Source organism: Myotis brandtii, unplaced genomic scaffold (genome assembly GCF_000412655.1).
Source record: "Myotis brandtii unplaced genomic scaffold, ASM41265v1 scaffold834, whole genome shotgun sequence".
NCBI lineage: Eukaryota > Metazoa > Chordata > Mammalia > Chiroptera > Vespertilionidae > Myotis > Myotis brandtii.
Genome location: NW_005371386.1, coordinates 909,694 through 924,280, shown reverse-complemented (window position 1 = coordinate 924,280; position 14,587 = coordinate 909,694). Strand labels below are relative to the sequence as shown.

Below are 14,587 nucleotides of genomic sequence, written 5' to 3'. Positions count from 1 at the left end.
TGCACTTTGTACCATTTCCCTCCCGTAAAGTAATAAGACTTGTTTTAAGCACCCTGGAACTTCTTTATCTGCTAATCTGATTAGGCTCTTCACGTAGTATCCTAATGAACTTCTAAGGGAATATAAAGTATGCAAGTAAATGAAAGATTCACAAAGCAGCTATAAAAGGAAAATGTTCCTTCTAAGTTTAAAAGTAAAAAAGAGATAAGAAACATAGCAGGTTATTATTCGGATATTCTTAAACTGTCACAGAAAACAACTGGCTCTTAAACCTTCCGCCTTGTCGACCTGTTTGGGGAGACAGAATATTTTTAAATGGATTCATCTTATTGAACAGTAATCCCCAATCCAAATTCTGAAATGATGATGTATTTAAACATCTGGGTCAACATCAAGGTTTCCTTAGTGATGACTAAGTCACAAAGTTGTAAACTATAGTCCATGCCTGTTCAGAATCCACTTAGCCGCTAAGTAAATACTCTTCCTGGTTATGCTTGGACTTGTTTTAATACTTGGTTGCCTAATAACTACTTTGTCATTTGTGTGCTCTGTCCTTCCATACTTCATGCTCTTTACAAAGGGGTTTTACAAAAGCTTGAGAGCAGTGGTTCCCAACGTGAGGCACATGCCCCACAGGGGGGCAATTTGATTTTTAAGGGGGACAATTTGAGAATGAGTTATTAACAGTGAATTTTTTGCATTTCTTATGGTTCTAGGGGTCTCATATATAGTATATAAATATATATTGTGACCTATTTATGCATTTCAGTTCTATATTATGTTTTGAAACTTTATTTGCTATTTTTTCACATCACTTCATATTATTATTTTTTTAACAATTTCTTAATGACTTCTTCCTCAGTACTTAACTGTCCTTTCGTTCTTTTATTTTCCTTTTTCATGGACGCCATGTTCTTTGGAAGCTTGTTTAGACCAATGAATAGCCTTTTAGGCTTCCTCCACGTGAATAGGAGTTCACTTTTTGAATAATAAGAATTATATGTCACGGGGGGGGAGGGGCGCATCAGGATTTTAGAGATGCTTAGGTGGGGCATGGCCAAAATAAGGTTGGGAACCACTGCTTTAGAGGTTTCTAAAGCCTAGATAGACAACACTGAGTAGGCAGTGCTTGCAAAGGACACCTTCTTTCTGTCCTGGTTTTGGCAGGTAAGAATGATGCTGTGGCAGGGGCGGGTGTGGGGAGCCACAGGGCAGAGCATTGCATTCCTTCTTTCCTGAGCTCCCCTCCCTAGTAAGATGCATAGCGGGAAATTTATAAAAATAAGAAAGGAGATGCTTTGGAAGATCTAAGAGCATTTTTACATTCACTCCTTTTATCCTTATCAGATTCGATTATTTTAGGAATTAGCACTTCTCTTTCCTCCCTGCTCTCCCCTTTCCCTAAAGATGGTTGGGATCTAAAAAAGGTATCTCCCCCCCCCATTTCCCATATGTGACATAAGGAATATGTTTATTTGAATTGGCTCAAATTCTTACCTGAGAAAGCGAAAGGCAGAGAGAATGTGAAACAAAGGATACACTATTCAAAATGTACCGTCTAGTACGCACACATTATTAATTCTTTTCATCTAATCCAATTTTTGTGCTTTATTGGGGCTTCAGTTATCATTTGTGGGTAATGTGGTAAGGGATTTCTGAAGAGAGACAGATGAAAGAGATTATTCAAGTAACTCTCTGAAGATGAATCATGTCAATCAATCAGAAAAAGTAATTTAAAAAGATTTATTTTAATGGAAAGTTCTTGTTTAATTTTCTTTTGTTTTATGAAATTGCTTCATATATATCCAATGTTCTTTTAATATATATATATTGATTTTTAAAGAGAGGGGAAAGGAGAGGGATAGAGATAGAAACATCGATGAGAGACAGACATCAATCAGATGGCTGCCTCTTGCACGACCCACTGGGGATTGAGCCCGCAACTAGGGCATGTGCCTGACTGGGAACTGAATGACCTTCTGGTTCATAGGTTGATGCTCAACCACTGAGCCACACAGGCCGGGCTCATCTTTATATATATTTTTGAAAAAACTGCTTCAGAAAATTTTTGTTCCCATGATGGGTAGGGGGGCTACAATACATGCATCTGTCTCTCCTGGAAGTTCTTTCAAATTCTAGTATTTGGTCTTCAAAAGACGGGAAGTTTGCCAGTATCTTCGTACTTAATCTGAAAGAGTTCCTAGTGGAGTTTAAATAAGAACTGAATTTCTCTTCCCTCCTTCCATATGGTTATAGGATAATCTTTCTGCCAAAATGTGTTGATACTGTAGGAGAAGCACCAGACAAATCTGGAGGTAGGAAGTTAATCACTTACATTGTGGGATTAATGAACACCACAGGCTGGTTTTAGCATTAAGACAGTGTGGTGGAAGGTTTATTAAAGAATGTTCTTTGGGAATTTGATTTGAAGAAATACATACGTGTTTGTTTTTGTTCTTTACCAGGTACAGGAGTCTGAAACACTTTAATTATGACATCTGCCAAAGTTGCTTTTTTTCTGGTCGAGTTGCAAAAGGCCATAAAATGCACTACCCCATGGTGGAATATTGCACTCCGGTAAGTTGGATGCCTCCCTGATGTGAGTGAGTTCGCCTGGGAGAAGTTTCCATTTGGGACAGTATTACAGTTCTTGTGTAATGCTGTGATGTCTACGTTCCCCAGATGTTCCACAGCTAAAGTGGCTCTAAATTGTGGTGCCAGGATTTACTTTATCCCTAGTGCATAGGGCAAGGGCTGGCCCATGTGGTCTGTTGTAGACACTCAAATACTGACGAGTGAATAAAATACGTTTTTCTTCCATTTGCATTGGCTGTAGGGAAGACATTTTCACATTTCTTTTGCACAGCCCTAGCAGTCGTGTGGAGAGGTTTCATGGTCATGGGGCATGTTGGGTTTAGGAGTATAATGTGGGTTCCCCACAATTCATAATCTACCCCTTTCTAGCAATCGTGCTCATCTCCTATCTGTTTTATCTACTAACACTTGTCAAGCAAATGCTAGGTATTTACCTTTTAAACTACTCAGTGTGAAATTGGTATTATTTTTACCCCTCTTTTATAGATGAGGGCTCTGAGCTCCTAAGGTTAAATAATTTGCCCAAGGCTCCAGAATTACGAGGTGGAGCCTTCTAAGATGTTGTTTTGGGAAAATATTAAGTGGCTAGCAGGACTTTGGAAAATCACTGGCAGGAAGGAAAGGGCCTAGACCTGGTGGTTAGGCAAACCTGGGTGTAAATCCTATGTTCCTTCAGCACTAGCTGCTTCCTAGTCACAGCCTGTGAATAGCAGCACTGGCATTGCCTGGGAGCTTCCTTATTAGAAACCCAGAACGCCAGGCCCCGCCCCTGACTTTCTCAAGCAAAACCTGCATTTTCTTCAGATTTGCAGGTGGTTCCCACACACACCAATTCAAGAAGCTCTGCTTTAGAGTATTTCTCTCTTCCATCGTCAGAGTGACCCTCTCAGTGTTTCCATGGTCTTTCTCTCTTTTCGCAAAGGTATTTGCTGGTGGAGAATGAACCGTGCTGTGAATATACTGAGTGGGTGAAACATGGTATCCATGTGGACAATAGTACATTTTTAAAATACCGTACAGTGTGGCAAAACTTAAGGTTAACTTTTCAACTTTAAGACTTCTAGAAATTACCACTTATTGAGTAGCCCAGTAATTGAGGTACTTCATTTATTCAGTGTAACAACTTCTTGAGGTATGATTGTCCCCATTTCACAGGGGATCTGAGCCTCAGACAGGTCAATAACTCATTCACCCAAGTTAATCCCACTAGTAAATGCCAGGCCTGGTTTCAAAACCCTGGTTTTGTCTGATTCCAAGGCCTTTGCTCTCAACCCTTAATCTCTCCGAGATTACAGAACGAATGCCCTGAGTTGGAGCACTGGGGTGGTCCTTCTTATGGAGGCTTTACTCTCCCAAGTCTGATGTCAACCCAATTTCCCTTTCAGACAACATCCGTAAAAAATCAATAAAATATATTTAAAAAAATATTTTTAGGTGAGGATTAAAAACAAAAAGTATGCTTATGAGTAGGAAAAACGTTCTTAGATTTAATTTTTTGGGCAACTTTTATTTGAATACAATGTGTGATTAAGATGATTTTATTTCTGAGAATAAAACATATTGCAAGTGTTTGGTATGTTCATTCAGTCCATGAACCCACTGTATTGGACACCTGCTTTCTGCAGGTACAACTGTTCTACTGTAGATACTTCCGGCACACAGTTGACCAAGATAAGGTCCCTGCTCTCAAGGAGATACCAACCTTCATCCAAAAAGACAGCCACCTATTGAATCACTGTAAAGTGATGAGAGCTAATTACAAATATGTACAGCATCCTGTGGGAACACATACAAGAAACTCAGTGATCTGATGGCTTCATAAAGAAGTCCCAATTTTGATACATTTTTGAATCTCTGATGTCCAAAGGGGATGGTGCTTATGGTTCTTAATGCTACAACATTTATTTTATTATAGTAGTTATGTCCTATACATAACATAATTTTCCAAAGGATTGTCTTCTGACTTAGGAAAAATTCAGGTGTCAGGATTGTATGTAAACTCATTTCTTGAAGGCTGTAGTTCATCCATAAAAATATTAAATGTCTAGATTAACATACAGTAGAAGTAACTGCCCTATGGGAATATTGGCTACTCTTGAGAATTGGTACTGGAAGTGAGTTGGCCATTGGGTTCTGTTAGCACTTACTTGGTGCTGCTTTTTCATTGTTGTGATTCTCTTCTTCCTTTTATAGACCTTTTCAAGCAAGTGGCAAGTTCAACAGGATTTTGTGACCAGCGCAGGCTGGGCCTCCTTCTGCATGATTCCATCCAAATCCCAAGACAGTTGGGTGAAGTTGCATCCTTTGGGGGCAGTAACATTGAGCCGAGTGTCAGAAGCTGCTTTCAGTTTGCCAATAATAAGCCTGAGATCGAAGCGGCCCTCTTCCTAGACTGGATGAGGCTGGAACCGCAGTCCATGGTGTGGCTGCCAGTCCTGCACAGAGTGGCTGCTGCAGAAACTGCCAAGCATCAGGCAAAGTGTAACATCTGCAAGGAATGCCCAATCATTGGATTCAGGTACAGGAGTCTGAAACACTTTAATTATGACATCTGCCAAAGTTGCTTTTTTTCTGGTCGAGTTGCAAAAGGCCATAAAATGCACTACCCCATGGTGGAATATAGCACTCCGACAACATCAAGAGAAGATGTTCGTGACTTTGCCAAGGTACTAAAAAACAAATTTCGAACCAAAAGGTATTTTGCGAAGCATCCCCGAATGGGCTACCTGCCAGTGCAGACTGTCTTAGAGGGGGACAACATGGAAACTCCTGTTATTCTGATCAACTTCTGGCCGGTGGATTCTGTGCCTGCCTCGTCCTCTCAACTTTCACACACCAGTGCAGACTGTCTTAGAGGGGGACAACATGGAAACGTGAGTAGTGGCAAAAGCAAAACAGATTCTCATTTGATGTATATTCAGGCTCCTTTCAGCTGAATACCTTCCTTCACTCCGAAATGCAAACAGTCTCTCCTATTTCTTTCTCTAGATTTCCTTTAGATGAAAAGAGCAAAACAGGCTGATGTCGGCATTTTCTGTGTCAATTGTCCCATGACAATTACCTTTCCCAAAAGTTAAAGTTTATCTCACAGGGAAAACATCGTGCTCCAACTGCTAAATTACCTCTAAAAGCTTTTAAGAAATACGGGACTGTTTACAAATGAGTGATTCCAATATTTCATTCTGATTTTCCTCCCTCACAAATCAGTAGATGTGTGTCTCTTTGGATCTGATTGTGTGGTCATATTGAGTCACTTTTTTTCTATTTGAAAGAAGATAGAGTCTCAGGAAATTCTTTCACAGTAAGTAGTAATGATTCTCACGATCAAGCTGAGGATGCCTTCACCTCACTTAAACCTTCTTCTCTCCACAACTCTGGTGGCAATCACACCACTGTTGGTTTTTCTTTTAATTCACTTTCCACTTTTCTTTGGCTGTTGCTTTCCATGGTTTATCCTTAATTGGTTAGGTTTTATTTATTTTGACCTTTCAGTAATTTTTTTTGAGGCTGAGTTTGCCTGTGTCTCTTCACCACCTCATTTTTTGTTTTGCAGTCCTGTTACTCTGATCAACTTCTGGCCGGTAGATTCTGCGTGAGTACTTCTGCTGAAGGGTGCTGCTGCCACCAACACATTTGCTTGCTGATTTTTAAACTTTTGTTTGTTTGTTTGTTTTGTTTTAAAGACATATTGATTTCCTTTGTTTCATTTTGATTTATTTCTTCCCTTGCTAAAACTTTGAGAGTGCCATCGACCACAGATCAGGAGAATCAGACTAAGGTTTTCAGGTCCCCACCTGGTCCAACTGGAATGAGCAGAAATCCTGGCCTTGAGTTCAAAAGCACATCAAAGAAATTATTGGGTTGTTAGTTGTGTTCCTGGGAGACATGTTTATATATTCAATTACAAGCAGGGAAGAGCTTTCTGATTACATAATACCATTCTTTAGCCACGTTCCTTGAGATTCCATGCTTTAAGGCCTTTGAAAGGATGATGGTTTATTCTTTAGGGCTTGTTATAAGTGAACCATTAAATATCAGCAGAATCCATTGTATAGTGGGATGCTGAGTTGGGCTGAATAATTTCAGTAAGGTGTGCGGACTTTTTATCATGTAATGCCATGCTAATTGACTGATATTTATATACATGAGCTCATTTTTCAACTAAACTCACTTTGCTCTTCTCTCCTAAATATTCAGCTCATAAGCAGAAAAGTGTACTGCAGTCTTTATTACTATTGGCGTGTATTAATAATACTAATATTAGATACCAACAGATAATTGATTTATCTCAGAGTTTATAATGGTAGAAAATTCATTTTGGGGGTCTGTGATTTATGTATTAGCAAACAGTGTGCATGTTTTAAAATCATTGTGTGGTTTTTTTGATATTTCAAAGTGTACTTTATTAAAATATGTATTTAAAGTCAGACAGCTCTATTATATATAAGGGGTAAATGACCAATTTGGAAGACAGGCTTGTGTAAGAATTCAATTTATTTTTATTGGGTCTTTTTTTATTGTTCCACCATGTAATTTAATTTAAAGTAGATCCTTTTTTAAATCCTGTAGTGATAAATGCAAACAATTAATTGAGATTTATTTTAGGTCTTTATTGGCTTAAAGGAAGTGTAAGGCATCTTTTTTTAAACTGCATTATTATTCCCCTTAATTTTGAGATATGGGAGCTATAAGTAGTGAACTACCTGATTTGTTTAACCATCATGTGTAAACAACGTGGGGAGAATGAATTCTGTTCCTTGTTATTGGTAATTGTTTCCCCTAACCCAGGTAGTTTATTAGTTTATATAAGTTAGACCCTTTCATAAATAAGAAGCTTTTAAAAAATAGATGTGCTGAAATTCTCAGCTTGATTGGATCCTGATAAACAAATGAGTTTACTCTGTGTTGGAATAAGTTTTAACCAGTTAAAAAAATCCAAAAGATAAATAGGCTAAAGAATAATTTTTAAAAATTCATGGATAGTAATAGTACAAAATAATAAGCAAAGAATAATAGTTCCTTGAAAGAAGAAAAAAATGTTTATTTAATACATACACTCATGAGAAAAAATTATTTCAATGAGTTTTTGGTGTGACTGATTTTAACTACAGGGTATTTGTTTTAAACTTTTAAGAACTTTAAAATTAATAACAGCCTTTTTAAAAATGTCTTCTCAGACAACTAAAACATGCCCTCACCTTGTCTTCTTATAAAAGTTAACTAGATTATTCAGAAAGAGTAGTAAGCTCTAATTTTAAAGAAGAAAACAAACCCAGCAGACTAAAGTTCCTGGTTTCTTTAACACCAGTCATCTTTTTAAGGTCCTTCCTCATAGGATTATATAATTTCTAAAATATACTGTAAAGCTATTCTATTCAGGCAGAAGAGCCAGGTCCTAAGGTGTTTTACTTTGCAAGAATTCTATCTGTCGTTAACAAATCCTATGATGATGACAGCATTTATTCCATTTACTATGGATCACAGAGTTTGAAGGTTTACTGAGGTACAGATCTTTCCTTTTTCCTTTGACAAAACCTTTATTTACCTATATCTGTCATATCATTTAAAACTAAATCTAGCATAAATCTTTTACATTGTTTGCCCACAAATGAGACAGTCAAATAATATTCGTTGAGTTATTCTCCTTTGAAACCTAAATGAATGAAAACCTAGTGGAATTTTCACAAAAGAGAAGATGGTGGTGGGTGGACTGGAATTGGCCATTAACTATAAAAAATAAATAAACCTTCTGTGTACATTGTTTTGTATTTAGGAAATAGGAAGGGAGAAGGGTAGTCTTACCTTCCCTTTGAAATGTGTTTTGGAAGGCCTTGCATTCATAGTTTTGCTTCCGGACTAAGTGGTTTTGTACTTTTACTAATTCTTGGTTTTTAAGTGCTTCTTTTCTGACCAGTACTCCCTTTTGGCTCATTTTCTGACTTAAAAAGTACCTCCTTTACTGTATATATATTTTTAGATTTCTGGTTATTATGAGTTCTTGTGCTTATGCATGCTGTGTTAGGTGCTGTGTGCATTAATAAGAAAAATAACATGGAATTATCCTCAAGGCTAAGACTTAAAGCTCTGCATAAGATTTTCTGTATGAGATTTTTATTAAAGTGTTTTGGATTTACTTGCCTAGTTTTCTTGGTATAGTTATGCTTCAAGGTCTCAGGTTTTTCTTCTATACATTACCAGGGTAGCAACTATTATAAGGGAAAACATTAAATTTTTTTTATGATGGTGGGCTTTTAGCTCATAAGAAGTATATAATTGAAAGACTGGTCTATTCCATAGATAGGGCTTATAAGCCAAATAATCAAAGTACTAAATTATCTTTACTTGCAGTGAATATTTCAAAACAGACCTTAGCATTTTCCTAATAATGGGCTGTTCCAGGGTTCTAAGAAATTACCAGATTAACTCTCTAAAACTAGAATGAAGATACACCTGGAAATCTTGGATATGCCTAGTAATTTGGGTAGTCATCCTTTTATTTCCTTGGGATAGTTTAAATGTCTTTATAATTCATTCCACCTTTGGTTATAGTGACTCGACTTAGACAACACTGATTGCTTAAATAAGACATTTATCAGAGGAGACATCAGTTCCCCAGTGATTTGCTGTAGTGTGTTGTAATCATTTTATGATTGTGTGTTTTTTTGAGAAAGACGGATTTTTAGCATATTTCCTATGTAAGCCTAGATAACTACATGGTTTTCTTTTTTTATGTAAGAAAAAAACAAACATCTTAGTGTTTCTACCAAGTCCTTGAATGCTACTTGGACGTTGGACTAAACCAGTTCTAAATGAATAGATTACTGCTGACTTTTAGATTCATGCCTTTACCTAAGGCAGTGGTCGGCAAACTGCGGCTCGGCAAACTGCAGCTCGGCAAACTGCAGCTCGCGAGCACATGTGGCTCTTCGGCCCCTTCAGTGTGGCTCTTCCACAAAATACCGACTTCTGCGCATGGGCCACGAAGTTTTAATCGCACTGTACATGCGCACCCGCACGTGGTATTTTGTGGAAGAGCCACACTGAATGGGCCAAAGAGCCGCATGTGGCTCACGAGCTGCGGTTTGCCGACCATGGAAAGGGCTTTCTATGTTAGGAGAGAAATGGAAGAGACCTTTTGTACTATTCCAATTAAAACAAAAAGCACAAGCCCAAACTGGTTTTCAAAACAGATAAATGTTTTTCCTAAGGTTAATCCAAAGGTACTATACCAACTTCAAGGATAATTAATAGATTGGATGTGAAAGAGTGGAAAAAATGTTAACCCCAACAAAATTCTATTCTGTGGACCCAAAGAAGAGGTTTTTATGCTCCAAAAGTATATACACTAATTCATGCTAATTAATTCCTCCCTCTTGTTTTCCTCTCTGAACACACCATATCCCTAATAAGAAATATTTCAGATATTGTGACATTCTATGGAATTTAGTCATTCTTTCTAAAAAACATTACAGTATAACTTTGGGTCATTCAATTTTATTCTGTGAAATAGTAATATATACCTGCTGCTAAATTGGTAGATTTATCCCTTCCTTAAAAAATTACACAGACCAAGGTGTCTTGATATGTGGAATCTTAAGAAGTCACAGACTGGAGTGGCCTCTTTAGAACTAAAATTGTGGACTGTGAATCTAGGCAAACGTACAGTTTCCATTCAATAAAAAGGGATGTAATAAATGGCACAGGTGTGGACTTGAAAATTTAAAACCACATAGTGCTAAAAACAATTTCAGAACTATAGGACACAAGATATTACAAGATAGGAGGACAAAATGTCACACAGAGAGTGTTTCCCTCAACCTTTTCTCTAATTGAAACTTTCCACAGAAGTTTTTGATCTCTCTATGGCTTTTGATAAAAGCAGAAGTATGAGAAATCCTCTCTCCAACCTGAATTTAAAATACTGGATGATATGTAAGCTACAGGAACAACTAAATGTGTACATTAGCCACAGAATTAGAATAAAAGCATTCTAGGCCATGTATATAACATAATTGTGTGGTGGGTTTTCTTTTCTCCATTATAGGATGGTATCTGTGACTAATCACATTTTCTGCCTTATAGGCCTGCCTCGTCCCCTCAACTTTCACACGATGATACTCATTCACGCATTGAACATTATGCTAGCAGGTATGAGACTAGTTGAATGCCAGGCAAATATTGATTAAAGTAACTAACCAAGGAAAGCTAACCTATAATAATTTTAAACGAATCTTTTCTTTTTTTCCCCCAACTTGTCTGATTTCTACTAATCAACCTGCCCTCTAACGTGCATGCCATTTCACTGCATGTTGGTTTTGGACACTAATAAGAGCATTAGTCCAGAACAATCTTCCCGAACCCCAGCATTTAAATATTTCTGATAGTTTTGTTTGTTTTGTATACTGAGCACGTTTAATAAATTGGCTTAGAAACCACATAACCTTTTTAGAAAACCGCTAGCCCAGACATAAGTATGTGAAGAAATGATACTATGTTACATGGAGAATATGAAAGCATTGGCTTTCCATTTGTGTGTTTATTTTACATAATATGCTGTAAATAAGAGAATAATTGATTTTCCTTCTCCTTGGACTTTTCTGTCTTACCTTCTTTGTGTTTGAGATCATTTTATACCTAAAATCTGAATTGCTAATTGTAAGATATCTTATGCTTGTTAAATAAATCTGTAAGAGTTTGGTTAACTTTTTGTTGTTGTAAAAAAACCTTATTGTCTGAGGTGAATGAGGTGTTTTTGTTTTTAATATATTTTTATTGATTTCAGAGAGGAAGGGAGAGGGAGAGAGAAATCGAAACATCAATGATGAGAGAGAATCATTGATCAGCTGCCTCCCCCACCAGGGACTGAGCCCGTAACCGGGCATGTGCCCTGACCGGGAATCAAACCATGACCTCCTGGTTCATAGGTTGTTGCTCAACCACTGGGCCACTCCGAATGGGCTGAGGTGAAGGAGGTTTTTAACGTTAAAAATTGGTAGCAGAAGGTGTAGAGCACTTACTGTGAATCCATCCTTTATCAGTATTCTCACTGCTGAACATGTCTGTCATCAGTGGGAAACTTTAATGATCTTAAAAAACAAGGGGTAGTGTAAGGATACAGAGTATATTTGTGGTTAGGGAAGCTTTCTTGTGAAAACAAAGGCTTGTTCTCAGTGAAAGGAAGATCGATCTGTGAAGGAGAAAAGAAAAACAAAATACACCTTCCTTTATAATTTATAGCATAAATGTAAAGCTACTAACCAGCTGTGGTCTACCACTCACTGCCTCAAATGGTTCGGCCAACACACACATCCTTTAATTTGAAGGATTCCTTTCTCCTCTTGACGTGATTTATCCGTTAGTTTTCAGGAATGTTCGATTAGGTCTTGAATAGATTCTAAGAAGTCACATAAGTTTTAATGAGCTTTTACGTTTTTTATCAGGCTAGCAGAAATGGAAAACAGCAATGGATCTTATCTAAATGATAGCATCTCTCCTAATGAGAGCATGTAAGTATCCCGTCTCTTTTTACAAAATGTTCCTGAAGATGAAATTGCTTTGAGGGATTTAGAGGTAGGATAGCTCAGAAGATAGAAATTAGCATTATATACATTTGATCTTTTAAGGAGCCCTTCATTTACTTCTTTTTTTTTCTTAACTCTTAACCTGATACGGAATGAGCTCATCCAAACTGTGGCATTATTGGTATTCCAGAATAGCAAAAACAGTTCGCCTTATCCTTATTTAATTCCATATTACCACAAATTGCAGAGTTCCAAATAGTTAAACTATATTAAATGATTGATCTTTGACCAGACCTGCCCGATATTTAAATCGATTGGGTAGTAATTTTTTAAAAATATATTTTTATTAATTTCAGAGAGGAAGGGAGAGGGAGAGAGACATAGAAACATCAATGATGAGAGAGAATCATTGATCGGCTGTCTCCCACACGCTCCCTACTGGGGATGGAGCCCGAAACCTGGGCATGTACCCTTGATGGGAATCAAACACGGGACCTTTCAGTCCGCAGGCCGATGCTCTATCCACTGAGCCAAACTGGCTAGGGCAATTGGGTAGTAATTTTTAAAGTGATGGCTAGGTAGTATTTTCTCCACTCATGGGGAAGTGGAGACATAATCTTGCAGAGTTGTATTGGTATTTCCATATGGTAGGTTAGTTGTGCATTTTTCTGCAGAGATCCGAAGCAGTAGGGTTTTTTGATTTAGCATCTTCACCAGCTAGATAAAGGGAGGCAATCTTGTAAAGGGTTTTAGAAGAGGAAGTCAAATTCAGGTCACAGGTTTTTAGTGGAATGATAAACCAGGCCTGTCGAACTTAAGGAAGGAGAAAGAGTGATGTTAAAAGTGTCAGGGAGCAGAGCTCTGGCAGCGAAACGGAAGCTTCGTTATAAGCAGGGGAAGTATTCACAATACGGAGCCCAGAGGAATATCACCATGAACCAAGGGCCTGCGGTGGAGGGAGTAGATTAAGAAACTAGTAGGAGGGGAAAATAAAGCTCTGCTAACTGATTAGATAATTTAGAGAGAAGAAATCTGGTCAAAATACAACAGTGTTTTTAGTTTGAGAACTAACGGATATCGCACCAGTTTGTCATGGAAAATCTAGACAAAGGGACGAGTGGTAAATTTGTCATAGGTAGTTGATATGGCAACACAAAGTTACACTCAGATAAGAAGAGGCTGAGGGAAGTAGTATCAAAGGGGCATTTATACATAACTCGTTATTGAAGACATGGAAATAAATCATCTCATCTGATACATACAGGCAATTAAGGTAATAATAGAGCCAAGTCAACACTCAACCAATCGTGTATGACTTATTTACAACAAAACAACCTTTTCCCCAAACATAACTCTGGTGCATTCTCTTTCTTAGCTATGGGGGAAAGTATTAATAGTATTAATATATAAAGTACTTTGACAGGAAAATATGTGTCCAAAGAATCAACCAAGTGTAAACAACCTGAGTTATTTGCTTCTCCTGGTCACTGATTTTAATATTAGAAGCTCTAGCACATTTAATTCAAGTTGTATCTGTATGATAATGGCTGCCATCCATTGACTGCTTAAGAGAACAGTAAGATAAGTTTAATTGTAACCATTTTTTAATATGTTTCTATTGATTTCAGAGAGAGGAAGGGAGAGGGAGAAAGAGAGAAACAACAAGGAGGAGAGGGAATCATTGATCGGCTGCCTCCTGCATGCTCCCCCACTGGAGATTGAGCCTGCAACCAGGGCATGTGCCCTGACCAGGAATCAAACCATGACCTCCTGGTTCATAGGTTGACGCTCAACTACTGAGCCACATCGGCTGGGCTAATTATAACTATTTGTTGTAATTAAACATGAGAAGGTCTAGCAATAAAATGTCAGAATTTGGGAAGAGATAATAAATTAGACAGGCGGTAAAACTGCTTTTGTTTTATTTTTAAATGAAAAGCTTTAGTTCATTCTGAGGACATAAAATCCATTTGAATCAGTCTTGGATGGTAAAATCGTGATATTTTAGGGGCAGGTCTGGAGAATTGGTTTGGAGGATTGGTTGACTTAAGTGTTTGTTTTTAACATCCAATGATTACTTTTAGTCAACATTTCACTTCTTAACCAATTACCTGGCTTGATGGACCAAAAAATAATTTAAATCAGGAGGAGGATTTTTTTCCTAAAAATCTGAATTTTTTTTCAACTCAGAAGATATGGCAATGAGAAAAGGAAATTAAATGGGTGTGGAGAGGGGAATATGAACCTATATCTTAATGGTATTTAGCCGAACAGAGATTTAGCCTCTCATTAGAACAGAGTGAAGTTCTTATAACATGGAAATACACAGGCTTTTCAGGAGCTGGGAGCAATGCATTCAGAAAATATTTTTTTTCTGTGTAGCAGAGAGCTCCCAGTTTAAAGGAAAGATTGCGACTGCCTCCCAAAATACAAGCCTTTTGCTTCTTTGTTCCCCAAGATTAGCTGTTCTA

General features: G+C 37.6%; 1 protein-coding gene across 2 annotated transcripts in view; it reads left to right on the top strand.

Annotated features, from left to right (window-relative positions):
- Positions 1 to 14,587, top strand: part of DMD (dystrophin) — a 154,783-nt gene that overhangs the window by 91,700 nt on the left and 48,496 nt on the right. For both annotated transcript variants that reach the window (XM_014531975.1, XM_014531976.1), the window contains exons 6-10: positions 4,789 to 5,345; positions 5,452 to 5,468; positions 6,149 to 6,187; positions 10,678 to 10,743; positions 12,036 to 12,101. In XM_014531975.1, coding sequence (XP_014387461.1) covers positions 4,789 to 5,345; positions 5,452 to 5,468; positions 6,149 to 6,187; positions 10,678 to 10,743; positions 12,036 to 12,101 — 745 coding nt within the window. The remainder of the gene's footprint in view (positions 1 to 4,788; positions 5,346 to 5,451; positions 5,469 to 6,148; positions 6,188 to 10,677; positions 10,744 to 12,035; positions 12,102 to 14,587) is intronic.